The sequence below is a fragment of the Aulonocara stuartgranti genome (genome assembly GCF_965226115.1).
Source record: "Aulonocara stuartgranti genome assembly, chromosome: 8".
NCBI lineage: Eukaryota > Metazoa > Chordata > Actinopteri > Cichliformes > Cichlidae > Aulonocara > Aulonocara stuartgranti.
In genome coordinates, this window is record NC_138959.1 from 11,641,550 (window position 1) to 11,668,265 (window position 26,716).

Consider the following 26,716-nt stretch of genomic DNA (forward strand, 5'->3'; position numbering starts at 1 on the left):
GAGGAACAATGCGGTTTTCGTCCTGGTCGCGGAACACTGGACCAGCTCTTTATCCTCTCCAGGATACTTGAGGGTGCATGGGAGTTTGCCCAACCAGTCTACATGTGTTTTGTGGACTTGGAGAAGGCATTCAACCGTGTCCCTCGGGGTGTCCTGTGGGAGGTGTTGCGGGAATATGGGGTGTCTGGCCCATTGCTACGGGCCATTCGATCCCTATATAACCGTTGTAAGAGCTTGGTTCGCATTGCCGGCAATAAGTCGGACTCGTTCCCGGTGGGTGATGGGCTCTGCCAGGGCTGCCCTTTGTCTCCGGTTCTGTTCATAATTTTTATGGACAGGATTTCTAGGCGCAGCCAAGTGGCGGAGGGCTTTCGCTTTGGTGGCCTCAGAATCTCATCTCTGATTTTTGCAGATGATGTGGTTCTGTTGGCTTCATCGGGTGAGGGCCTCCAGCTCGCACTGGAACGGTTCGCAGCCGAGTGTGAAGCAGCGGGAATGAGGATCAGCACCTCCAAATCTGAGGCCATGGTTCTCAGCCGGAAAAGGGTGGAGTGCCCACTCCGGGTCGGGGATGAGTTCCTGCCCCAAGTGGAGGAGTTCAAGTATCTCGGGGTCTTGTTCGCGAGTGATGGGAGAAGGGAGCCGGAGATCGACAGACGGATTGGGGCTGCAGCAGCAGTAATGCGGACGCTGCACCGGTCCGTCGTGGTGAAGAGGGAGCTGAGTGTAAAAGCGAAGCTCTCAATTTACCGGTCGATCTACGTCCCTACCCTCACCTATGGCCACGAGCTGTGGGTAGTGACCGAAAGAACGAGATCGCGGATACAAGCGGCAGAAATGAGCTTCCTCCGAAGGGTGGCTGGCCTCTCCCTTAGAGATAGGGTGAGAAGTTCGGCCATCCGGGAGGGGCTCAGAGTAGAGCCGCTGCTCCTCCACATCGAAAGGAGCCAGCTGAGGTGGTTCGGGCATCTGACAAGGATGCCCCCTGGGCGCCTCCTGGGTGAGGTGTTCCAGGCATGTCCCACCGGGAGGAGGCCCCGGGGCAGACCCAGGACACGCTGGAGAGATTATATCTCTCGGCTGGCCTGGGAACGCCTTGGTATTCCCCCGGATAAGCTGGAGGAGGTGGCTGGGGAGAGGGAGGTCTGGGCCTCTTTGCTTAGGCTGCTGCCCCCGCGACCCGGCCCCGGACAAAGCGGATGAGGATGGATGGATGGATGGATGGATGGATAGAAAAAGAAACAGTTTTTTTTTTATCCTGTTAAAATCTTACGTGCGACTTGTGATGATACATATTTTGCTAATAATGGAGCGCGTTTTTAATACTTTGTAATTTCCTAGCTCACAGAGAGGACATTTAATGCTTTAGTTTTATAAGCTGTGTTGTAATGCTTTTCATCCTGTGGGTCCATGTTATGGCTTTAAGTTTTAGTTTTAGTTCAGCGTGACGGGCAGGTCTAAAGTCTAAGTTTTTATCAAAGAACCAGATATTTTCTGTCATAGTTGTGCTGTACTGATTATTCAGCAGAGAGAGCTGCATGCTAATCCAAGCCTTAGCAGCACTCCAACTATGAGTCACGCACAATCCTCTGTGAGAAAAATTAATCAAGTTTTATTTCCAAAACCACGGTATTGCTTCTCCAGTTGTGCATTTTCTTTATAAACACTGAAACATTTTGTGGTTTAAAAAGAAAATAAGAAGAAGGGAATACTTAAATTTCTGTACAAACCCACATTTTGGCTTTTTCAAAAGAATATATATTTTTTTAACGATTAGATCTGGAGATTTGTAAGGAGACAGTAAGCCTGATCTCTCCAGGGGAATTCACACTAAATCTGAGACCTTCAGAGCCAAAGTCACCTCCAGAACAAATCCCTGACAGGGAACAGCCTGGAAAGTCTGGCTTGATGATCTCAGGCTGGCTCATATAAGACTAAAATTTTATTTTATTATGAAATAAGAGAAGCGTAAACTCTCAAGAGAAATAAACAAATATATTATTATCTCAGAGTCTGAAAAAAGGCTGATTTAATTTTTTTAATTAAGAGCAAGCTTGTTACTGAATTTGTTAGGGTTTAGTTTTTTACCAAACCTGTACCTAGGGACAACAAAATGGATATAAAATAGACACCACAGCAGTGCAACATGTGGAGCCAGATAATAAAAATATGCAGAATTTGACTGGATGTTGTGCTTTTGACTTGCAATAATATATAGAGTATAAAAGAACGTCATCAGCTAAAAAGTACAATTTAAATAGCAGTGGTAATAAATAATAACCTCAAGGTGAAACCACTGTGTTTTTGGGCCTTAGGCAAACTCTTTCTAGTTATTATTATTTATATTACTTTTAAACCTAGGGCTAAAGAGCTCCCAAGGTTTTGTTGGCACCATTATTTACTTTTAGCATCTTTACTCTCTCTTTTCAATTACAATTAACATGAATGAGATGAATGTATTTGATTTAAAGTGCCGTTCGAGTTTCCATATAATTATGCATTTCTCTTATCTTCCCTGATTATTTCTATTATTCTGAATTTTAATTAAGCCTCTAAAAATCCAAGAGCAAATCTCCTTTATGATGTTGCCTGGAATAAATTATTAAAGCCATTAATGCAAATGTGTTTTTTCCTTGCAGGATGACTACATCAAAAACATGGAGGAGAATGTTGGTTCTGATGAAAGTAAGCCATAAAAACTGATTTTATCTGATTGGAAAGGATTGTCTTTGAAGAGCTGAGGATTGATGAGTGGTTTCATTTAAAGCCTATTGTCTATTTCAGCTTATGTGTATGGTAAAGTACAGCATTCAGAGACAATTTTCACAGCTCAATACTTCATATTGAAATAATGAAAAGCTAAGTGCTCTTTGCCTTTAGCCATCTCCTTTAGACAATGAAATGGTGCAGCACACGCTATCAAAGCACCAACTTCTTCTTTTAACTGCGACAGTTGTCTGAGGTCATCCAGCTCGTGGTGAGCGCTGGTGTGAGGTGTCAGAGATTGTGAAGGGTGAGAACACAGTTGCGATTCAGGAAAGGAGAGACCGAGCCTTCAGTCAGATCCATTAGTTTGAAAAGCCTGCTGTAATTGCTTTTGTTGCTGAGGGCTCAACTCAGTACTCCCACCAGGCTCCATTTTTCTCCGTGGGGTCTGTTCCTAGCTGAGAAAAGAACTTCAGCTGTGGAGGTGGAATAGACAATTTGAACATGAAGTTCAGTTGTGTAATGTTTCAGTTAAACGCTGTTTTGTTTTTTTTCTCATAAAAGACTCCTTTCCTCCGGAAAGATGTTATAATCTTTGATATTTCATAAGATCATTGGGGAATTGCACATTAGGGAAAACAGTGGTTGGAGACTACGGCACGTACAAAATTATTGCAACCGTGTGAAATGAACTTGTGATCTCACTGCCTTTTAAATAGTTCCTTTAAAGGGGACCAAGTCTAAAATCTCTTGCTTTTTTCAAATTGACTTTGGTATGTCAAAATAGCAATAAAAAAGCAATAAGATGGAGTCTGTCTGCTATTAGTTCATGATTGGATGGGATCAAGTTAATAATTAATTACAAGCTCTTTGTTATATACGGAGATTAACTATGTAAATCGGGGGGGAAAAGCTGCACTGATTCAGCCGAGTGTTTTGAAACTTTACTTACATTAATCTGATTTCTCTAAAAAATTTCAGGCAGAGAGATTATTTTTAAGCAATAAACAACATAAATGTGTAATATAGGCCATATTTCTAAGTCATATTTTTGAAGAATATTAAAGTGTTGCTCAGTAAACAGGTCATTTCTTGAAATTAATATGTCAAGGTTTATGATTCATTGATGTTTTGTCCAAATGTTATTCATTGTCAACCATAAGTCAACCATTGCTATGTCAGGTTGTATCTGCCTGACCTTTAAGTTTAAATCACAGCAGATTAGGTTCCTGTGCTTGTTTTAACAAAGCAGTCACTCTCATCTTAGCATACAGGAATCCCTTTAAGAAGGTCAGGGGAATAAAGTGCGGTATGAATCATTTCACAGGTCAGGGTATATGTGCACTAATCATACACGCGCTTGCTAATTAGCAGCTCCTAACAATGTGTTCTAGCTGCAAGGTGAGAGTGGGAGGTCGGTTGTAATGCCACACCCACGCTTCCTCTAAGGAAGAAGATGTGAGAAGAAGCAGCTGGAGATGTTATCCCAGTCATCTGTTCTTAGCCTACAACAAGGGGAATAACTAATGTAATCTCAAGAAAACGCCTCGCTTGCTGTAGTGCGGGCGACTTCTATTTGAATACCATTGATTTCATCCGCATCACAACTCCCTTTGGGACTAATTCTGCAGACTTAATTGATCAGAGCTCTCTTCATTGCAAATTCAACAAGACAGCAAAGAACTCCAAGAAGGTGTACCTGCAAGCCCTGGGTAGAACAAAGGACCTAACCGGAGACTTTAGACACCTCTGGTGCCTTTTTAAGTGAGCCAATTGAGACATCAACTCAGCTCCACAGACTGCTCTTTATTCAAGGGCAGTTTTGAAACAATAAGCTGCCCACTCGCTGACTCTGATTTAACAGAGGAGCCTCATATTCAACCTTTATTTATGCTGAACAATTAGACTACCTTTGTCCCTTTACTGAAGCATTTTACTAATTAGATTAAGAAAAAAAAGAGAAAAAAAGGTGGCTGTGATTACACGTCAACGTGTACAACCTCAGGAAATTGTTCAAGCATAATGTGTTGTCAAAGAAAACTGAGGTGAACTTGTGGTTTGCATTCTGTGATAATCGTGAGAAAATAAACGTAGCTGCGAATTGCTCTAACTTGGCAATTAAAACTCAGAACATGAAAGAGTCTTCTAAAATGAACTTAAATGGAAATCCACCAAAACGGGACAGTCTCTCTTATGATTTACTGTTTCATGCTTTAAATGTCCGGCAGCCCAGTAACACACTCTCTGCAGATTTTATTTTTCCCCCAGAACCGCTAAGGTACTTTATTAAATGTAAAAGTAATTGATGATGACAGCTTTTGATTGATGAGCCTGTCCAACTGCAAGGCGCCATACTCGGTGAAGAATTCAGATGCGAGCGCAGACAACAGCGGCGACGCTAATCGTGGATAAGAAAGCAGCTGGAATGGTTTTGATTGCGGTGTAATAATAATAATAATAATCTCTGATAGATTGCACGGGGGCTCAGTGCAGTTGCGTCGCTTTTGTTGACATGATTATAGGAGGATTTAAAACCCATAATGGCTCTATCACATCCTGGCCCTGAACTGAATTCTCGATGCAGCATATTCTAAACAAAACGAGTAGAGCTGGAAAAGCTACTTGATCTTCACTGCAAATTAAATCTAGTGTTTAAATTTCATTTTTCACATGTGGGAGTTGTATATGAGCGCCGTATGACAGATGTGTGTGATTTTTTTTAGCTGCTGCTTCGAGGCAGTTACACAGCTAGATATATGCAAATTGTGCACAAGGGGAAATGCATTTTGCTCAGGTCAGTGTCATTTTTAAAGACATGACAATAAATAACAGGAGAACTACAAAAGGTTTTCATAAGGACTTGACATATGAGCGGGTTGCACATCATTATCTGAAACAATACCATTATCTTCCGGGCTGTGCTTCTGTAAGGAAATGCAGCGAAGTAGTGTGTGACACAGTTTTAGGTCATGGAAATCGTTCACCAAGTTCATTTGTTTCCTGGCAACCTTGTTTAAGATGAATCCACCAGCTACTTTAAAACTGCTAGAGTCAGCAGTTATATAGTAACAATGATTTTGTGAAATGTGACACTGTCATTGTAAATTTCCGCCTATTCCATCAGTATGTGGGGCATTTTAGCATCTATCAGATCTTTATGTTGTTTTGTAGCCTGCAACTCTGTTTTGCTTTGCTGTTACTGATGTTGTTTACCAGATGCCACAGCAGCCAGCTGTTCTCGGGAAAAAGGCTCTTTGTAAACCCTCGTTACATTATTTTTCATCAAATGGGAGGCGGACAAATTTGGCAATTAGCTGGTAAACATAGTGGAGCTCTAGGTGGCCAGACCTAAAAATTCAGCTGTTTCTCTCACAAATTGGTTGAGACCAAAAGGGACCTAAAAGACAAGTAAATATTGCACGACTCTGGGTGTGCTAATGTTGTGCTGTGTATGCTGGATGTGCAATTAACCTTCATCCTACCAACATATTTAACATACATGAGCTAACAACTGGGTGCCTGAGCACCCCAAGAATAATTTATTGCAAGAAGCAATATAATAGCAAAATTATAATAATAGCAAAACTTATTTTATGTTCAAATCCCTCATCTGTCTTTCTGTGTGAAGTTTGCATGTTCTCCCCTTCTATGCATGGATTCTCTCAGAATACTCTGGCTTTCTCTCACAGTCCAGAGGGGTTAGGTTAAGTAGTGATTCTAAATTGTCTGTTGGTATGAATGTGACCATGAATGGTTGTCTTGCTCTCTATGTTGGCCCTGTGATTTGTCCAGGGTGTACCTCACCTCTCGCCTTATGACACCTAGGTTAGGCTCCAGTGACCCCAATATAAAACAATTGAAATAAGAGATGCACTCTCCCCAGTGTGTCATGGATCTGCTTTGGTACCGCCATTACATGGCTGAACCCAAACTAATTCAAACTCTCCTTTTGATGTGTAGGAGTGGTCGGCTGTACTCTGAATCTCTTCCAAATGACCTCATCCTATCTTCTAAGGCTTAGCACAGACTCCCTACAGAGGAAACTTTCTTTCAGTCACTGCCCACAGCTCATGACCATATCTGAGGGTAGACACGTAGATTAGCCATTAAATAAACATATTTGCATTTATGCACAGCTCTCTTTTCACTGTAACAGGTTGGTACAGCATCTGAATCTCTCAGACAGCGGTTCTAGCCGGGGAGGTGATGCGATGCTTGAGCTGCGAAACATGGAAGACAGGGTGGACGACCTCTGTCTCTTGGTGGGGGGGATGAAAGCCATGACAAACTTAAAAGGGGGAGAGACTGGTAGAGGAAGAGGTAGCGTGAAGACATGGTGAGGATGGTGTTTAGACCGTTAACAGATGGAATACCAGTAACAAAATCAAGCTGGATGTGGGACCAGGGACGTCTCGGAATACGGAGGGGCTGAAGATGCCCTGCAGAAAGTTGGGTGGAGGCCTCGGTCCGGGCACAGACCTCACGAGCAGAAACAATCTCACGGACATCCGACCCACTGACTGCCACCAAAGGACACGTCGGAGGAGTTGGAGGGTCATATTTGGGTCAGGATGCCCCGAGAGCAGGGAGAAGCGTGCAAAGCCTCCTGATGACTTTGGGAGGGAACGACCAGCAGGAGTGGGAAAACTAACTGGAGAGCGCTTCCACCTTAGCATTTTTGGAACCAGGACAATAGGCAAGATGAAAGTTGTAGGATTAAAAAAAAAAGAGCCTAAAGAGCCTGTGTGGGATTGAGTTGCTTGGCTGTTTGAATGTGTATCAAATTCTGATGGTTGGTCCAAATTAGGAATGGTTCTTTTGCCCCAAGAAGCCAGTGCTGCCACTCCTCCAAGGCCCACTTGATGGCCAGCAGCTCCTGGTCCCTGACGCCATCTTGGTAGACCAGAGGAATCTTATAGAGAATGGACTCCGGAGCGGGCGTTCTGTGGGAAATTTTCTGCTCTTGGGAATGAGACAACAATACAGACAGCTGGGACTCCAGCCCAGGATTTGACAAGACAACAAGGAGATGTGGGGGCCATGTCGAAGAACTGCTGGAATTAACAACTGCTCCCCCAGAGAAGGGAGGAGACGGAGGAGCTGTAGATCTTTGGAGCTGGAAGGGTTTAAAATCTGAGTATATTGCACCCTTAACCCACAATCTATGGGGTATGCTTAGTAATTCTGTCCATAAATATTATGAACACAATCGAAAAAGAATCAAAACCCACCAAAACCCACTATGAACCAAACTTTTTACTGTTAATCTCAATCAAGCTCTTACTACGATTATACATGGATCAGAAATGACTAAAACCACATTACAGTCAGTTATATCACACAATTTGCAGGGCATGCTGCCATGTGACAGGAGGAGCAAACAGTTGCTATCCTCCTGTCTGTTTTTGGAATAAAGGTAACACTTTTTAAAGAAGATTTTCCAGCTGAGCAGTGAACAATCACAACAGCAGGTGGAGTTTTCCTCACTCCAAGGAGGGTCATTGCTGCTTGGTTTGGGGCTTGCAGTGTAGCAGAAACAGCTCTCCTTCCCATGTGTGGCATGACCAGGGTATGTCCCAGCTGGGGACAATTTATAAAAAACAACACACATTTTGAGATATGACAAAAGATAAACCTCTGTGGTCTACATGGAACCCAGTCGGTTAAGAAATCACACTAAATGGTAACATATTTATTTTTTTATAAGCTTGCTTCTGTTACCCCAAAGATTCCAAAAATACATTATTATATCTTTCATAAGCTTTTTTATAATTTTACAACTATCTAACTTGAAAATTCCTTCCTCTCTTTGCTAACATAAATCCTGTCACTTTTTCACAAACATGAGACTCTTATTAAGTCTCCTTCTGTTATATGGTTTGCAGGTGTAGTTTAGTAAAAAGAAAGTAGATCCTACACAAAACTGGTCATAACATGGCTGGTGACTTTTTTATTGTTCTTTTTTCTGGTTGTTGATGTGTTTTAGTTTTTTTTTGTTTTGTTTTTTATTATCCTGATCATGATTTCTCAAAATAAAACAAACAAAAAAAAAAACAGGCATAGGTGCCAAATGTATGTGCCACTTATTTAGATTGTAAAAGAAAGGGAACATATCTCCAGAACTAAATAACTTAAAACAAAACAATCTAAATGACAAAAATTGCACTGCAGGTCAAATAAAAGATATTTAGATATTCTGTGTGCACCTGTTCAACTGCTGGTTAGCGTAAATATCGAATCATCCAGTAACATGGCAGCAAATCAATGCATTCAGAGGAGAACTGCAAGACTGCTTTGAGCTGACATGTTTGAGCAGACTCAAATAGCCAATTGTTACAACTGAGGGATGCTGAAGGGGCTACTATTTGCGCCACACAATTTGTGTGTGTTTTCTAGTGGTTTTTGTTGTTTTTTTGGTATCTCCTACCAAACATTTAGCTGGTGCAATGCATAGTTCACTGCAAAGCCCATAGCTGTGGTTTCAGGTGCTTTCAGGTCATAGTGAATACTCAGATGCTGAGTGGGAACAGTTTATGGTATATTACACCAGTAAAACAAACCAAATTCTGCTTCCTGCCTCCATGAAAGTTTCCTGATAGTAACCACTCAGCAAATACACAGTGACAGATGATGTAAGACAAACCAGACAAAGCCTGGGGAAAACTTGAATGATGACTTGTGCTAAGGAGAGCTGATGTGACACATTGAGTCATACTGAAGATATTAGATAGCTTCACTTTTTTTTCTTTATTGTCAAGAAATAGTCAAAATGATATATGGGGTGACAGATTGGGGTGAATTTTGTTGAGCTTTTATGTCCTAAATCAAAAGAGAGGCTGGAGACAAATGTACTATCAGCAGTAGAGTCTGTCTATTATTCAGCTGCTGGGGTTAAATAAAATGACAGAGCAGACTACCTGTTGGACCAGATGAAGCGAATAAAAGTCAAGTGGTCACAAAAAGTGTTATATGGAATGACGGAAAGTTTATGAGCTTTCGCTGCTGACAGAGTCTTGCTATCTGTCTTCGGGCTTCTCTGCTGAATATAAATGCTATGTCATGAATTTCCACTCAGCAGAAGAACAGTTTGGACAAATTGGTTTGTAATTCAGTTAAGACAAACAGCAAAAATAATACCAGCCCTATCCCACTTGTATTCATTTTCTTTTCTTTTTGGCTATTTACAAGTTGTTGCCCTTTGAAATGATAATGCATCTGGAATCCTGCTCTACTTTGAGGTTAGTTTTTGTTTTATCGACTTCTGTTGCTCGAGGGAGTTTTACAGAACGGCAGAGTGTGTAATCTGGAGTCATGTGAAGATGAACCAGGGGGATTTTTCTCCTCGTGTTTTAGATTCTACTGCACCTGCAAGTAAATTTGTTTTTATGCAAAGTAATATATAACAAAACATTCATTCAGTTAGGAAAATCTCAAAATTAAACTTGTAAAAATATGCCCCAAACTCCTAAGCATATTAATGACTACAAATGTTTATTCTGCAAGTGTCTCCATATCATTTCAGTCGCACATGTATGTAACAGCCAGTGCTTTTTTTCTGTTGTTTTTTTTCCTAAACTGTGTGTGGTACAATATGACACCAACACAACATGATCATGCCCAGCTGGGATGGAGTGACTAATGCCTTTCAGCTCATTTGGGCCACTGAAAAAACATCTCAGAAAAAAACATCAAATTACTGTTTTAGAAATTCTTAGAGCCACACCAAAAAGTAATCAAATGTCTTCATCTAATTTGTTGTCAACTAGAATTAAACACAGAAAAAATATGTTTTTTATTTAAAAAGGGGGAGCATGACCCAGGTCTTTAATCTAGACATTGTGTTTTATATATATCTGGCTTATATCTTGCATTGTTTAAACAAATTCATCCCACCAAACACAAGCCAATATAAATGCCTCACATGTAGCAATACTGCAATCTTCCCAGGAGCAAGGAAAAAATCCCTCCCAGGGCTGGACTGTGCAGATTCCTCAGTCAGACCTAAGTTAGTCTGTTAAATATTAAAGTTCATGACTGTAGAGAAAGACAGTCATGAAAATGTATGGTTTGTTTCAAAGGTTGCCAGGAGAGCTTACGTGTGAAAAGTTGTATCTGAACAAATCATATGTCCATAAAACGTCATAAAACTAAATATAAAAGCTTCAGATATAGCTTTTACTCTCACATCTTGTGACTGGATTGGCATTTTAATGGCGTTTGGAGTCACTGAGTTGATCATGAACTCCTCTGTGAGGCTGTCTGTCCAACAGCTAAAGTTCGGTGCAAATTAGGCAGCAGGAAACGATCCTACGCACAGCAGCAAATTTAACAGAATGACTCAAAAAGAAAACAGTAAAGGAGTTGCAATCCAGATCTCAACCTGATTGAAACACAGCGGCAGAACGTTAAGAGAGCTGAGCCTAAATGATCCCTGCAAACCTCATTGAATTGACACAATATAGTAAAGAAGAGTGGGCCTAAAACTCCCCAACAATGATATGAGAGACTGATAAATACAGAACATCACTACTTCAAATTATTGCTGCTAAAGGTGGTTGTACGTAGAATCATGAGATGTACCTGGTTTTCAAAGGACCCTATGCAGTGTGAAAAACTCTTTTATATGACTGTATCTCCTGAAAAATAACAACAACAAAATAATAATAATAATAATAAGCCAATAGGACCAAACACATTTTCTCTGTAACAGAGCGTACATTGTGGAACAAAGGCCTGTGGAGGACAAGCTAGCACAAAAGTGCTGCCAGACTCTATTTTTTATTAACTACTGTCAGCAGCTTGGTCTCCTGCATGGTCTTATAGTACAAAAACACCACAGGCAGACAGTATTTCTAGATTCTCTGTGAGTTGTCTTGTCATCCACTGATTCTATAAAAGTACAATGTTCCCTCATACTTCCCTAGCATCTAAGTATTACCTAGTCGTGGGATTTGCAGGAATCTGGCTGGCAGCCACCTTGTATGTTGACCGTGTTGACTACAAAGCAGCTGCTCGAAGCTGACTCAGGATTTCACAACTTAAATTTCTCCTAGCGACTGCCGACTGCCGCTTGCCACTCACTCTTAAATTTATCTGTGCCTTTGAGTTTTCCCAGCTCGCTCCGGCAAGGCGTTAAATGGACTGGGACGGTGTGACATCCACTTTCGGATGGCATTGACCATTGGCTGAGAAAGGTGGAGGACACAGTTCTATTTCCATCTCAGTCTATTAGAGGGAAGGAGACTGGCATCGAACAATTCAACTCCCTGAAGATAGAAGGAGACATTAAGGGAGACAGCGTGCGGAGGGGAAAGAGGATAGAAAGAATGGGAACGTGGAAGACAAAGATGGAGTGTGTATTTCTGTGTGAGAGAGAAAAGGCAAGCGGGGGAGAGACAGTGATAGGTTGACATGGGGGAAGTGAGATGTGACAAGCTGAGAGAAAGAGATGCTCAATCAGTGCTGTCAGGTTTTCTCGCAATCACAGACAGCCTGCAGTTGGAGACTGCAGGCTGTACTATTGATGATAGGCTGCCTAATGACAGCTAGGCGCCCAGTAGTGCTGACTAAATAATCAATGGACTCATTTGTTCACACTGGTGGAATATTTTTAAATACACATTTCATGATTTTTATTGTATACGCCTGTGTCAGAGAGAGGTTTGTGAGAATGGATCATTTGAAATGGCGCAAGAACACAGAACTTGATTAAAGCAGCTTTGTCTTTTTGTGGGGTTGCAGTGTTTGGTATAAATCTACTGAAGGCATGCTCCTTGTCAAAAGTAACAAAAACAGCCGGTAGCTCTCCATTTGTCTGCTGTAGGTGACCGAAATAGAGAATGAAACTGCAACACCTTAGGTGTGAACGACACCATTGGATTTTCACTCTTCGTGTTTTTGTGTTTGCAGCCCTGGACACCACCAAGGATCCATGCCAGAATGTGAAGTGCAGTCGCCATAAGGTGTGCATTGCTCAGGGCTACCAGAGGGCCATGTGTGTCAATCGCAAAAAACTGGAGCACAGGTAGGAGGAGCTGCAGAGCTTCGATGCTTGTTTTTTTTTTTTTCAAACGTGTCGTAGATTTCCAAGTGGACAGGATGATGTCAGCAGTTAAAAGCACTAGAATTATCAGGTGAAGAGTTAATGAACAAAAAGTAGCTTTTATATAATGTTTGAAAAATTCATGGTTAAATAGGCCATCTACCAATCTTTTACTGTCTTACTCTGCATTGTTGCTGCTGATTTTGGACTTTCTTCCAATGTTCTCAGATTAAATTCTGTAGGTTTCAGTGTACATAGGTCATTTGTAAATCACTATCACCTTAATTTTATTGTCTTGAAAAAGGGCTATGTAAATAAAGCTTTAATTATTGGCTAATTGATTGGCTAACAAATTTAAGAGGCTCTGTGAAGTGCCATGAGTGGAGCTTAAACTCTCCTGCTGAGCAAGCTCTAGTTAGAAATGGCTCAGGACTTCGGGAGGAAGATTCACACAAGAGAAAGTGACAGAATGTCCAGGAAGTGTATAAAGTTGAGTGAGAATATGTATTAATACTTGTAACGTCAACACTTTCTTGGTGGAAATGACTAAAACCTGGGCAGCTGGTGAGTGGGAGAAGAGATGAATAAGAGCAGGTTAAGAAAACAAGTTTTCAGCTGAGACTCACGTGTTGCTGGTATTTGAAAGAATTCTCAAGCCCACTGAAGGTACTTTTAAAAGTTGTTTTCATTGCCCACTGCAACACTGACATGTAGAAAACAATCTATGAGTTACAACTTTTAAATGGAAATAAACATCCTCTGTGTTGTTTAGCAAAAGTGTTTTTATTTTTATGTCTCAAACAGCTTTAATGACATTTATATTTTGCACTGCTTTAGAACAGGAAAGTCAAAACTGGCCTGGTAAGACTCCGGCCAATTGGATGACTTTGGAAAAGGAAGGCGGGCATACGTTTTGGAATTTTAACTGTGTTTTTATAGGTTTTTACAGCTTTTCTTACTGATAAAGACCTTCCCCGTGGCCAATTTCACTACAGTATAGAATGAATAGATAAACAAATGACGGAAAAGTTCGTTTTTCACTATCGATTATAGAAATTTATGGGATTGCTTTTTCTTGTACACTGCCTACAATGGAATATTTGGCTTATTTAGGCAATAAGCTATGAGAACTTTTAAAGTAATTTCACACATTTATTTCTTACAATTGAAGTTGTGCTGATAGATTATTTCAGTTACTACAGCAGCATTTCTTTATCATGAAGAAAAACTGAGACATTATGTTGAAATTGCATATTGAGATATCTCAAGGATTAAATGTGTAGTTTAAATATCTTTTACAAAAACAGAAAGGGGAGTTTCACTGGCCCAGATAAACGTGAGCACTATGTGGTCCTCAATGTGCTTTATGAAAGTCGCCATGGAGATAATACCAGAATATGAAGCAAAAGGAGAAAGATGGTTTGCGCTGAAGCTCTGAAATTAGAGATATTAGTAGATAGGTTAAAGAAAAAATGGCAAGAGCTGATCTTTTAAATGGACCCGTGTTGTCCTTTTCTAAATCAGTACAAGATACTTTTGTCACATATTTCAGAGCACTATATGCTGCATATAATAATAGTCGTGACTTATCTTACATGCACATCTGACTGACAGAGCACGTAGCTGCAGTTGGTTAAACATTAGCCACTTGTATTTGTAATATTGCGTTATGGAGCTGAAAGACGAGATCTTTTAATCATTTTTTGTACCAGATACTTTGATCAAAAGCAGTCCTAGGGACAATTTTGTAATTTTGCCAATATAGTGATGTGTCAGTAGGGTTTATATTCTGATTTCAAATGTTGCCCTCTGCACAAAGACCCTTTAGTTGTCTGTGAGAAACAGCGAGAAGCATTTATCTGTTCTCTCACCCATTCATTCCACTTTCTCTGAAAAACAAATGAGCAGAGTTGGAGGCTGAAAAGAATTAATGGAGTGAATTATTACTACCTGCAAAGTCTATCTGCAGCGACAGGCATTTATCTTTTTCAATAAAGTGCTTCATTTACAGAGTCACTCCAGAGACGAGAGAGACTGTGTCGAATAATGGGTAATAAGCAGGAACGCAACCGCACTAAACCGTCCTAGCATCATTAAGTAGCAGCTGCAGAAGTCGTACAGCAGGCCCTGTGCTTGTGCCCGCCAAACATGAAGTCAATCAATGTGTGAGGGCAAAGCAACCGAGGGGGATTTCATGAACGGTGCATCCAAATATTAACAGGCACATTATGACTTTCTAGCAGTTATAATCAAAAGCGCCTTGTGGTGTTTTGTAGCTTGCAGGATGTATTAAATGAGACAGAGTTGTAATGAAAACAGCTTGTTACAGAAGATTTGTAGCTATGTGTTTGACCTGTACAAGCCGGCAAATATTATAGGGCCAATTCATCCAAATTAGAAAACATATTCACTCACTCTTTCAGATTTATAACATGTAGCTATACAGAAAATTTTCTGTTTCTTTTAACAAGGATCTCAGAAGTTTGCCCCTGAGCTTTCTGGAATGGAATTTGTTTTGTGTTGCTCACAACTTTGAGAAATTCCACCTAATGCATTCAGCAGCAGTTGCTGCTACATTACATTTCACACACTGTGAAGACTCTGTTGTCCAAGGAAGTTTAAATGCATTCAAACTTAATAGAAATAAGACCTGAGGAAGAGGAATCTGCGGTTGCTGGCAATCCTTTTCCAATTTTCATCAAGCACCTAAATCAGATAAAAATGTAGTTGCTTGAAATGTTTTGTTCAAAAAGTAAATACCTCCAGTGAAATACTATGAAGAAGCCATACTTTGAGTTTAAAGCTACTTAACTTTTAGTTTAGCTGTAATTATATGATAGATAAAGTATCATACAGTAGAGGCTGACTAACTTATTGGCCACTACTGCCTCTTTGCTGATCTTTTTTATATGCATTTGTAGCAGCCGATAAATCAGAAGAAGAAACACCCTTCAACCTTGTTATGAGTTTGCCCACCAGGGGGCACTCTTGTTATAAAGCCACAAATACAACAACCAGCTGGTCCCAGCAGTCCAGTAGAGGATAAATGAGTAAATAAATAACCAGACTTAAAACATTTGAAAAAAAAATCTGTTTATATTTTGTGTGTCTGAAAGAAAAGTATTGGCTACTATATAGAAATATTGGATTTTAAACAGACATCTGGAATTCACCTCAAAACTGCTAGTCTTCGGTGATAGTTTATGATTGACTAAAAAGTGAATAGCTGTGAAAGTAATGGCATCAGCTTCAGCTGTAAGATTTTCTAAGAGCAACATGGCAGTCAAACAATCCAGAATTGGAACCGAGAGAATTGCCCCAGATCACTACTTCCAGAGTGAGGGAAAAGACTTTTTAATGCCTTACTTTTGGACAAACATGAAGATGTTTCTTTTATCTGATGTGCTTGCTGATTCTGTGTATGTGCATTTTTATGTCCTGACCAATGAAATTAAAGTAGATTTAGATAATGCTTTATAATATCTGCCCCAAAAAGTGCTCAGATTTGTTTCAAGATGGTGAGATTTCTAGAAAGACTTTAATTTGATCCTCAGAATGTTAGCGTGCCATGCTAACATTTAGCTCCAACTACTCGGTTAGTGAGCTGTGGCTACTCCCAACTTGTGTTCTTAGAGTCAGAAATGGACGGATACCTCTGATATATTATTTTTTTGCGTTGGATTTCAGAGGCAAACAGTCAGGGCAGATGGAGGTGCACGAAGGCAGCTGCAAGCCTTGTCCTGTGGCAGCCTCCTCACCTGTGTGTGGCTCTGATGGACATAACTACGCTTCAGAGGTAAAAGCACCCACTCAACATAATTGCTTTATTTGTTTTTGCTTTATTACCAAAAACACGTGACATCATTTTAAATAATGAGATGAGGCCAGTCAAGCGCTGTTTCCTGCTACACTGACATATACGTGGGTGAAGCAGGGCAGCACAATTCATCACTGTTAGCAGGAGGATGAGTGCAAAGGCACAATGTGGCCAAGTGATTAATGACTGACGTCGCTTTGAGCGCATCACTGTATACTGGCCAGTGCCAGGAAACTTTATTGATTTATGTATAGTTTTTAATTTTGACCTTGCATGAGAAGACAGCAAAAAAATGACAACTCAATTTTGCTGTGTTTCTCTAAGTGCAGTGTCTCATCTGAATGACCAATCTCTTTTCCTGCGGTCACCCCCATAAATATTTTAACTGCATCCTCCTCTCTCGCTCTGTCTGTCTGTTTCTCTCCTTACAGTGCAAGCTGGAGCAGCAGGCTTGCCTCACAGGCAAAGACCTGAGCGTCATGTGCTCCGGATTTTGCCCTTGCTCCACAGCCTCCGTTTCCATAACGAATGCTGACACAAAGCACGGCAAGTGTCTTTTCTTCACCTCCTTCGTGTTTGTGCATTTCAATTTTGGGAGCCAGCATCATCGCTGTCAATCTTCGTGAGTCAATAATTCAAAAAAGGAAAGTTATGATGCACTGTTGGCCACACACGCATTCTTCTTTATGGATAGGCCTCGCAGAACAGCTCAGCCCGATGCTTGCTCAATATTTGGCATCAATACTCACCAATTTCAGAGATTACTGTTAGCTGAAATCCCCCCCCCCCAACCCTGTGGTTAAACTGGTCTTTCAATCATGTACTAATTAATTATTTAGAGTGTACACTATCTATGATTGCAGCCAAACAGTATTGATTGTCTAGATTCTTGAGCATGTGAAAATGCCGATTGATCCAACGAATGAAATGTTACTCCTGCTTTTTGTCTGTAGTCTTGAGTGAGTGCTTAGCTACTGAGAGTGGATTTCTGTTGGATAGCAGCAATTTGCGGCCACAGAGTTAATTGCGAAATAATGTTTTCTTTGATTAGCACATCACGCACTTAAATAAATCACAGTGTGAAAACCCAGCTGTACAGCTCAACAACCACTCTACTGTGAGGAAAATCTGTCCCTTTAGTTCTGTTCACTGTAGGGGCATTATAAAGCAGTACTGAGTCTGTGCTTGCCTTTAGGGAAAGTGACTCAGGTTGCTGTTAAGTGTCTGCCAGGATTTTGAATGTAGGAATTTCCTTTTTCCTCCTTCAGAGAGCTGCACTGGGCAGGACCTGGCAGACCTGGGTGACCGTCTGAGAGACTGGTTCCAACTCCTTCATGGAAATGCGAAGCAGAACAACTCTGGCAAGCCTGGAGCTGGCACCGCTTCAGGTTAGAAACGCACGAAACAGCTTTATTCTCTGCATCCTCCAAACTTACGACTCAATTGTGCAGACAGAAAGAAATCAAAGTAAAATGCTTTAATAACCAACAGCACTGGACAAGAGCCTGGTGGCCAGCTGCAAGGACTCCATCGGCTGGATGTTCTCGAAGCTGGACACCAACAACGATCTGTATCTTGACCACGCTGAGCTGGCGGCTATTAACCTGGACAAGTATGAGGTCTGCATCCGACCCTTCTTCAACTCCTGTGACAGCTACAAGGATGGGAAGGTCTCTACAGCAGAGTGGTGCCTCTGCTTCTGGAGAGAAAGTGAGCGGATTGATTTTCTCTGAAGAAGCACAGAGAGCGGAGTCTATTTTGAGTCAAAGCTCTAAACGGGTGAAATAAAAGCTAGGTTAATCAAAGGAAACACTGGGTATGCACTGAAGTGATGAAACGGGCTGCTCATGAATGCTATGAAGTGTGATACACAAAATCTGTTAAAAAACAGCATGATATTCTAAGTCAAGGATTAAGGATTAACACATTGAAATGTGGCCACATATTGGAAGGTGGTAAAATAAATGTATCATCAATCTGTGACATTGGGCGAGAGGTGGCATACACCGTGAACAGGTTTCTAGTTCATCACTGTGCCAACAGAGGAAAAGAGTCATTCACACTCACATCCACACTCATGGCCAACATTATTCTGGGAAATACTCTACAGAGTGTTCTGCTAAAAACAGACACACTTAGCATGTTGTAGTGGGGGAAAGCAAAGAGCTTTTCTTAATCCAGAGTTTGAATATTTTTGCACTTAAAAAACAATAACATTTAACATGGTGTTCTTTAACTTCATCTACATACTTTAAAGCACAAGGTCCTCTTCACTTTAGACTTTGTCAGTTTATAAGATGTGTTTGAATCTGTTTATTCATCACTAAACTGTAGACGGATCTAAGAAAACAAAACTCCCCATCATGATTGGCATATCTCCTGCTGTCCAATTTGGGACTGTTTTTGTCATGTGGTGTTTCTGTCTTTGACCAATTGAAGGTAATTCTTCATGCCTCCCTAAAGCTTGCCCACAAATGAGTTTTGTCTCTCTACCTTGTTAAAGAAAATGTATTCCTCACTTGGTTTAACCTCAAAAGCCTTCTTTAGCTGTCAGTATCTCTCACTGCTGGTCACTACCATAAAATACAGACTGTATCTAAAAGATAGACATCTGTATTTTCTTTAATTGGCCAGCAGGGGGTGAGTCGTGTTGTTGTAAAAAGATCTGATTTTATTCTCTACAGGGTTCATGGGAATGAACCCTCAATTAATCATTTCAAGCCTTACTGAATACATCATTATGTTTATTTCCCATATGGAAAAGAAATAGTAAAAACTTATATGATTTACTCATGAAAGTGGCCACTTTCTCATTACTTTCATATATTGTTTTAGTAAGTATCCAAAACATACAAGTTTCATTTATGTAATTTTTCAAGGGATCTTATATCTGTTTTCACTCTTATATGCTTTTCATACAAGTTTCACACAAGACAGATACAAACTTTATAAGATTTATATATATCTTTTCCATATGGGTTTGTAAAGTACAATCTTCTTTATACTACAGTAGTAATTAATAACACATAGATATTATTTATAGAGCTGGACAAGGTTTTTTTTAACTATTTCTGTTTAGTCACAAACAGTCTGTACTGGTTTTGAGCCATTGCGCTCTGATCAGTAAGGTTTAATGAACATGTAATCACAGTAGACTCAATTAACGTGGAAAAACGGAGACATTTTTGTTAAAATTCCACTTATTAATATAAGTAAATATGCATTAATTTTCTTGCCTGGCCAGCTTGAGGTCAAACTGGGTTAAAAGAGTTTGACATTAATGAGGTGGTGTGCTCAGAAAATTTTTCAGAGCTTGAGGATCTTCATAGATGCTATCTCACACATAACCTTACCTTCAGCTACCCACACGTGCCCCATCTGACCTTTACTAAGCAACAGGATTTTTCTGGGACTACACTCATTTGCAGGCTGATTGACCCATCGATCAAGTGTTTAACCTGCAATATATTACTCTTTAAGCTGTTTTTTAAAAGCACAGCACATTTATATATTTTCTCCTTGCGGTGTGACTTGATAATAGAGTAAAGAAGATCTAATAATGCACCTAGTTTTGTGCAAACACAAGAGCAGCTCTGTGAAGAAGTACAGAGAAAGGTTTATCGGATTGGGGGTCAATACAAAGTGTCTTCTTCTTTGTTTCCATTTCTGTCTGTTCTTGAGGTTCAGCTTGCTTTCTTGTCACTCTTGGGCTACATCCATATGTTCTTTCAGGCAAGTTCTTGACAATCGATCATCCTCAAGGGAATGAAATATAAGACTTCTTACGCAAATCGATATGGACAAAAAGTGTAATTATGAAGAGCATTGATTCAGATAAAGTTTAGGCAGAATACTTTTAGGTATTGTCTGTCATCACTTTTCTCATTTGATTCTCACAGAGCCGCCATGCCTTGCTGAGCTGGAGCGGATCCAAGTGCAGGAGGCAGCCAAAAAGAAGCCGGGTAAATACATTTTTCATTACAATACTGTGCTGTTAAATATATATTTGAAGGTTTTTAACCACTACGCTTGCATAGGAACATATGTTGAGCAGGATCTTGTTGCTCTTTTAACTCAGATCCTTTCAAAGACATACAGCTCAGCCATCAAGCTGGTGTGTGCCCTCAGATTGGCTTTGAGTCTCTTGGTGAACTTATGTAACAAAGCACTGGAAGCAGCAGGCAAGAAGCTGTAGAAGGTTCATTAAAGAGATCACAAGCACACGGCTAGGATTAGGCCCTAATCAGGCTGGGGGGGGGATTAGGGGGCAGCACTTGGCTTTGGGAGAGAGCAAGGCTGACACAGAGCAAGGCCGTCTGGCCCAGCAAGAAACACCACGACACAGGCTCTACATACTGCGTGCTCAACATACTGTACAACACAGCGGCTTTTCTTTCTTCAGCTCCAGACCTAGAGATTGGTTCTCCAATCCCTGAAGCCCACTCGTCTTACTTATTGTGATTGGTTTTTTTTTTCACAGAATTGGGGTGGGGAGGGTTGGAGCTTGTTAGAGAGCTTTGCTTTGGGTTTGACAAGTGTCCTGAGGGATGCTGAAACAGTGGAGCTCTGTCACAGAGGCTGTCACTATATTTTTATATGCCACTCTGGCAATAGAAGGAAACACACCACATCACCAAATCGTATCCACCAAACATATGTGTGTTTGTGTAAAACAAACAGGGAAAGTTTTCACTGTCTCCATGGCATTCTCTGCCAAAAAGCTGCCTCTCTATCCTAACTGATGGTCTTATCACAGGTTCACTAAAGCGTGCTGGCATTCTCGTTTGCTGCACTCATTTCCAGCATCAGTATCAGGCAGCTGTGTGTGTGCTCAGGGTATCAATATTCAAGAAATGGCTGCGTGTTTGTATGTGTGGGTCTTTGCAGGGATGTACATTCCCAGCTGCGATGAGGACGGCTACTACAGGAAAGTGCAGTGCGACCAGAGCCGAGGGGAGTGCTGGTGCGCGGACCAGCACGGTGGAGAGATGATGGGCACCAGAATCCATGGCAACCCCAACTGTGGTAAGAGGATGGCAAACAAATACTTTCAATCTCCATCTCTTGAAGTCGTGTTTTGTTTAAATCCTTAAAGTTAGGTACTTATCGCAAGTAAGATGATTTTAGGCAGTTTCTAATGAAAATCAGCTTTATTCAAATAGATTTCTCAAGCCATTTTTATTTTATCTCTTTTTATTATTGGTAAACTTGAAATTTCACTTTTCATATTTAAGATTAGACAGGTTGTAATTTTCTCCTTACATTTCTATAGTTTTCCATTTGTTTTTACACGCTCTGAGCTCTCACTTGCAAACTTGAGAAGTTTTTACATTTTCTGCAGTGCAGGAATTAATTGCTTCGCTCATTCAATCCCTTTGTGGATTTTAGAGTCAGAAGAGCTGTACCAAATTATTAGTTTTGTGTCAGAGGAAGAAAAATAGTATCCAAGATACAGTCAGTACTGCTTGTTTTGTTTGATCAAAAGTCAAAATCCAAACAAAATCAGCTACCGACAAGAAAACAGGCAATTCAGCACTAATGGAAAACAGCTCTTCCTGCAGAAAAATACAGGTCAATTGGCTGGACCAGAACACTGTCCAGAGTATTAGAACAAATCTCTTGGATAGGTTTGATAAGAAAAATAAAGAAAATGCAGATTTATGTGTACTGAACCAAAGATACAACAGTTTCTGCTTGACGCATGAAAAAGTTTGGACAGGCGAATTGTTTATCACTACACTATCTTATAAGGGTCATGTATCACTGGTATTCAATCTATTAACAACAAATATGGTAGGAGCATATTTGAATCCTGGCAGGCGGGGGTGTTCATCAGTTCTTTTTATTGAGTGAAAATATGATATATATGCATTGTATGGAGAGTCTTATTTACCATCTTAATCATGCCGTAGTAAAAGAGTGGAGTGATTTCTGCTGCAACTGAGGACTAGAAGCAACATTTTCTCTCATTCTATTTGGCAGACCAAGCAGTGACTAAAATATGGCATTTGGGCCAGATCATCAGGACTGAGCTCTATGATGGTGATTCTGTGTAGCTCCAGTGTTGTACGCAGAAGCAAATGTGCTTTCAAACTTGTTTTGCATGTCTACAGATGATTTTTTTTATCTTTCCCCTACTCCAGATTATACTGATTATTTGTTATGCTTTTAAAGTAAAACACAATAAGCCAATAAGATAGACAGGTGCACTCCAAACATTTATGACTGGTTATTTATGTGGCAATTAATAGATTCTAAAACTATAGCTAAAATGGTTTTAACTAAGCCTACAGTAAGGCCTTGAATATAATTTCCATATACATGAGTCCACTAGGTTCTGCTTTGGTCTGAGTGATGTTTCATCATCAGATGGAGAGCTTTAGTGTCCTTGATGTGTCTGCATGCTTGCCAATTTTCTGTGATCATGCAGACTTACCCAGAGAGACTTTACATTACAATGCACCAATTGTGAATATGCCCCAGGCGGCAGACTTCAGAGACATATAACAGGAATGACTACTCGGCCATCAAGTCTCCAGCTGTCTGTGTTCGTGTATGCAAGAGAGTAAAAATCAAAGCTTTAGTGACATAAAATATTGTTCTTATTTCAGGAAATAAGTCCTGTTTGTGTTGTCGTGTCTGTGTGGTTCTTGTTTTTTTAATTTCTTTCTGAAATTAAGTTGATCTGATCCACTTTTTACAGATGAAGTGATGGGATATTCTGGAGATTTTGGAAGTGGAGTGGGATGGGAAGATGAGGAGGAGAAGGAGGCGGAGGACAACGGGGAGGAGGCAGAAGAGGAGGAAGAGGAGGAAGGTGAGGCAGATGATGGAGGATACATCTGGTAGAACTGTGTGACCCCTATATGGAGAGCATGGCTGCTGGCCTGAAAATCTACAGAGACGGCTCTCTCCTAAAAGCTAAAATTTATGGGGTTCGTGCTCGGGAGGTACGGGATTGTCCTGGTGGGATGTGTAGTGCTTGGCAGGTCCAGTGATGAAACGATGACCAGTTTTTTTTTTTGTCTTAGATATGTGTAATTGCTTCATTCTATTCTCTGTTTTTTGAGCAACAGAGCTTTTTTGGTTTGTTTTGCTGTCCTGAAAACCAGGACCCACTGACTACTGCACCATTGGTAGCTGAAGTCCATCAGAATTCCTATCTTGTTCAAGCGCCATCTATGCATATAGAGATTACCAGTAATTTTGTATTGTGTAAACTGTTGCTTGAGTATTAGAGTTGTTGTCCCACTGGAATGACTAGAGATCATTAAACAAACAGTTTGACATTTTGGGAAATAAGCTTATTTATGGGTTTTTTTGCAGAGGTTAGATGAGAAGCTCATTATCACAGGAATAAAGACCAGGGGAAGACAGTTGCTTTGATCTTTCTGTATAGAAAAAGAAACAGCCAAACATTTAACATTCATCCTAATAGCCTAGCAGGGAGCTGGACTCAATCCCAGCCATCTAAAGGGGTCTCCAGTACATCACAAGACCAAAAAAGTTAACATTTATATCAAGTTTGTTTGAACCTTATTTTAAAAAGCGCTAGGGGAAGAAACAGTCTGACACATCATTTTCTTTTTCCCACTTTGTCTACAAATGAAAATGTGATAATTACTTACCTTAAAAAATGCTAATGCCTGGGTCAGGATACCTTTAAAAGTAGCTACACTAGCTGATCCTGTCTGACATGAAACAATCTGACAAATGGACCAGTAGTGATCACATTAAGAGAATTATAGATCTGCTTCTCCCAGTAGCTCTACATCTGTTTTGGTTCCTTCTCACCACTCTCATGACACCATTTCCTGTCTCCGAGACACCTGAAAAGCAGGCACTACCTCCTGATCAGCACCAAACAGCAGATATACACATTTACTGTAGCAGCTGGTGATAACAGTGGAGCATTTAGCAGCTAAAGGACCAGATATTTCCCTTAGGAGTTGGTAGATCAAAATCACACAGTTACTAAAGCAGAGTAAATACTGGATTTACATTTGCCAGAAGATAGTCATGAATGTGATAAACGCTAATATTCTATCATTGGTTATGTAAATAAGTTCACTATGTCAGCTGTGCCCACAGCTTGTTTCCTCTGCCTCGGATGGCTAAACAATTTCACAGTAATTCTGATCTCCAACTTGCCTATTTAATGCTTTTTAAGTTTGCTTTCCAAAATGTCAAACTTTTCCTTCGAAGCAGCTCAGCACAATGTAGTTATGTATTTCCAAACTGATTATGTATATAAATCAAGTGAATCAACTGTGACAGAAGCTTAGAGGATTTCAGGTCACTATGGTTTCAAACTATTTTTGTGAAGGTCAAAGCAGTTTTTAAATTGTACATGTTTTACTATTTAAGTGGATGCACAGAACTATATACAGTACCTTTATTCCCAGATGGATTATTGAAAACCTTAAGAATGTACTTTAATGACCCAAACGTCACCCACAGTAGAAACCACTAGTCGCTGTCCTCTGCTGACTCTGAAATCATGTCAAAGAATGTGACACAGATATTTGTTTTCTTTGCAACTTGAAATACTGTATTTTGTGTTTCTAAAAGGAAGTGTGCATTACTTGAAGTTCTGTGTGTATACTTGAATTTACACTGTATTTTTTTTTTCTATGAAAATATTGTTGCCATGTCTTCATTCTTGCTATCGATAGGCCACACATTTGTTTGTTTTTAGTATTGCATGTTAGTAAATAAGAATTTAATTCTTGGCTGAGCACTTTACTAATAAAGGCAATGGAGCCAAGTCGTATGTTGACTTTTATTCTTACACAGTATATCACAGATTAAAATGACCACTTAGAGACGGATGTGTTAGGAATCGTAGTGACGGTGGCACCGAGTCACACGCTGTCTTTCACTATATTTGATTGTGAGTATTTTTAGATGATCCTGCAAGACATGCAAAGAAAACTGTGCTCAGGTGCCTGTGGGGAAATTACTGTATAAGATAAAGCTAAATTAACTGTCCTCATTATACTGGGAGAAAATAACCTGAAACTTAGCCTGCCACACACAGCCATTTCTGCTTATACTAAATCATGAGCTGGTTGTGTAAACATGAATAGAACTATGTTCTTATCAACTTTCCCCAAAATAGTGCATGAAACACAGAAGGCTGTCACAGCTAATGCATGCTAAAGCTGTCAGTACATTTAATCATGTTTAACAAGGCATTGACAAAAACCAATGTCATCATGCAGCCTGGGAATATTTACAGACATATTTGGGTCCCACCTCATGCTAGAAGAACAAATTACAGCAGCTGGCTGCTAAATGAATGATAAATGTTTAAGACGGCACTGTTTGAGGTCAAACGGATTACGCAATTGGGAATGAATGGATCTGAACTTCGTTACTTAGCAATCCTGCTCAGTTAAAATCCTTGGATCAAACCACTTTGTTGTGAATAGGGTCTGACGAATCTAAATGCAAGTGTCAAACGTGCAGCGATTTCAAAGCCAGGACTAAAAAATTCAAAGTAATTTCTCAGAAAAGTGACAACCAGTGAATGGCCAAAAGAATTGAGTTAATGTGGTCACTTCTCTTGGAGAGTATTAGAAGTCTGGCAGCGCTCTGAAATAGCTGCAGTCTGCTGATATTACGGGGTGCATCACCATAATTAAGCCTGGAGATAAAAGCATTAAAGCCTTGCTACACGTCGATGAGTGAAAGGAAAATTTCCGTGATGTGCTTCGGCTGAAAAAAAAAAAACCATGACTGCATCTGCTTGAGTTGCTTGGGGTATTTAATGACAGGTCTGAATCAAAAATTACTCCAAGATTACCAGCTTGGGGCTTCATTTTGGCTGATAACTTAGACACACACACAAAATGAATATTTAGGAACCATCTGTAGCAGCAGTCCCGAGTCTTGCGATTCTATCCCCATTCTTATTTTATTAGTAAAATAATGTTTTTTTAATCATTACAGTTTGGAAAGGAGGTTTATTACTTCTTGTAATAACTATATTAATAATTCTGTTTTGTAATTGTATTCCATCTGGAAAGATCAGGTTTCCCAGTGGCATTAAATTAAAAGTTAAATCCTGGCTCCAAAAATCCATATTTATAGCAATTCCACCTGAAAAAGGAATACTAGCATGTGAAAACCAGTGGAAAAAGAATCAA

The 26,716-nt window shown here is 40.2% G+C and overlaps 1 protein-coding gene across 2 annotated transcripts in view; it reads left to right on the forward strand.

Moving 5' to 3' along the window:
• The window catches only part of LOC309712611 (testican-2), a 48,055-nt gene extending 22,729 nt beyond the window's left edge, over window positions 1–25,326 (forward strand). For both annotated transcript variants that reach the window (XM_082543528.1, XM_082543529.1), the window contains exons 2-10: window positions 2,640–2,685; window positions 12,616–12,730; window positions 16,436–16,544; window positions 16,997–17,115; window positions 17,838–17,953; window positions 18,057–18,275; window positions 20,465–20,527; window positions 21,453–21,590; window positions 23,269–25,326. In XM_082543528.1, coding sequence (XP_082399654.1) covers window positions 2,640–2,685; window positions 12,616–12,730; window positions 16,436–16,544; window positions 16,997–17,115; window positions 17,838–17,953; window positions 18,057–18,275; window positions 20,465–20,527; window positions 21,453–21,590; window positions 23,269–23,414 — 1,071 coding nt within the window. In that variant the 3' untranslated portion in view covers window positions 23,415–25,326. The remainder of the gene's footprint in view (window positions 1–2,639; window positions 2,686–12,615; window positions 12,731–16,435; window positions 16,545–16,996; window positions 17,116–17,837; window positions 17,954–18,056; window positions 18,276–20,464; window positions 20,528–21,452; window positions 21,591–23,268) is intronic.
• The last annotated feature ends 1,390 nt before the right edge of the window (window positions 25,327–26,716 follow it).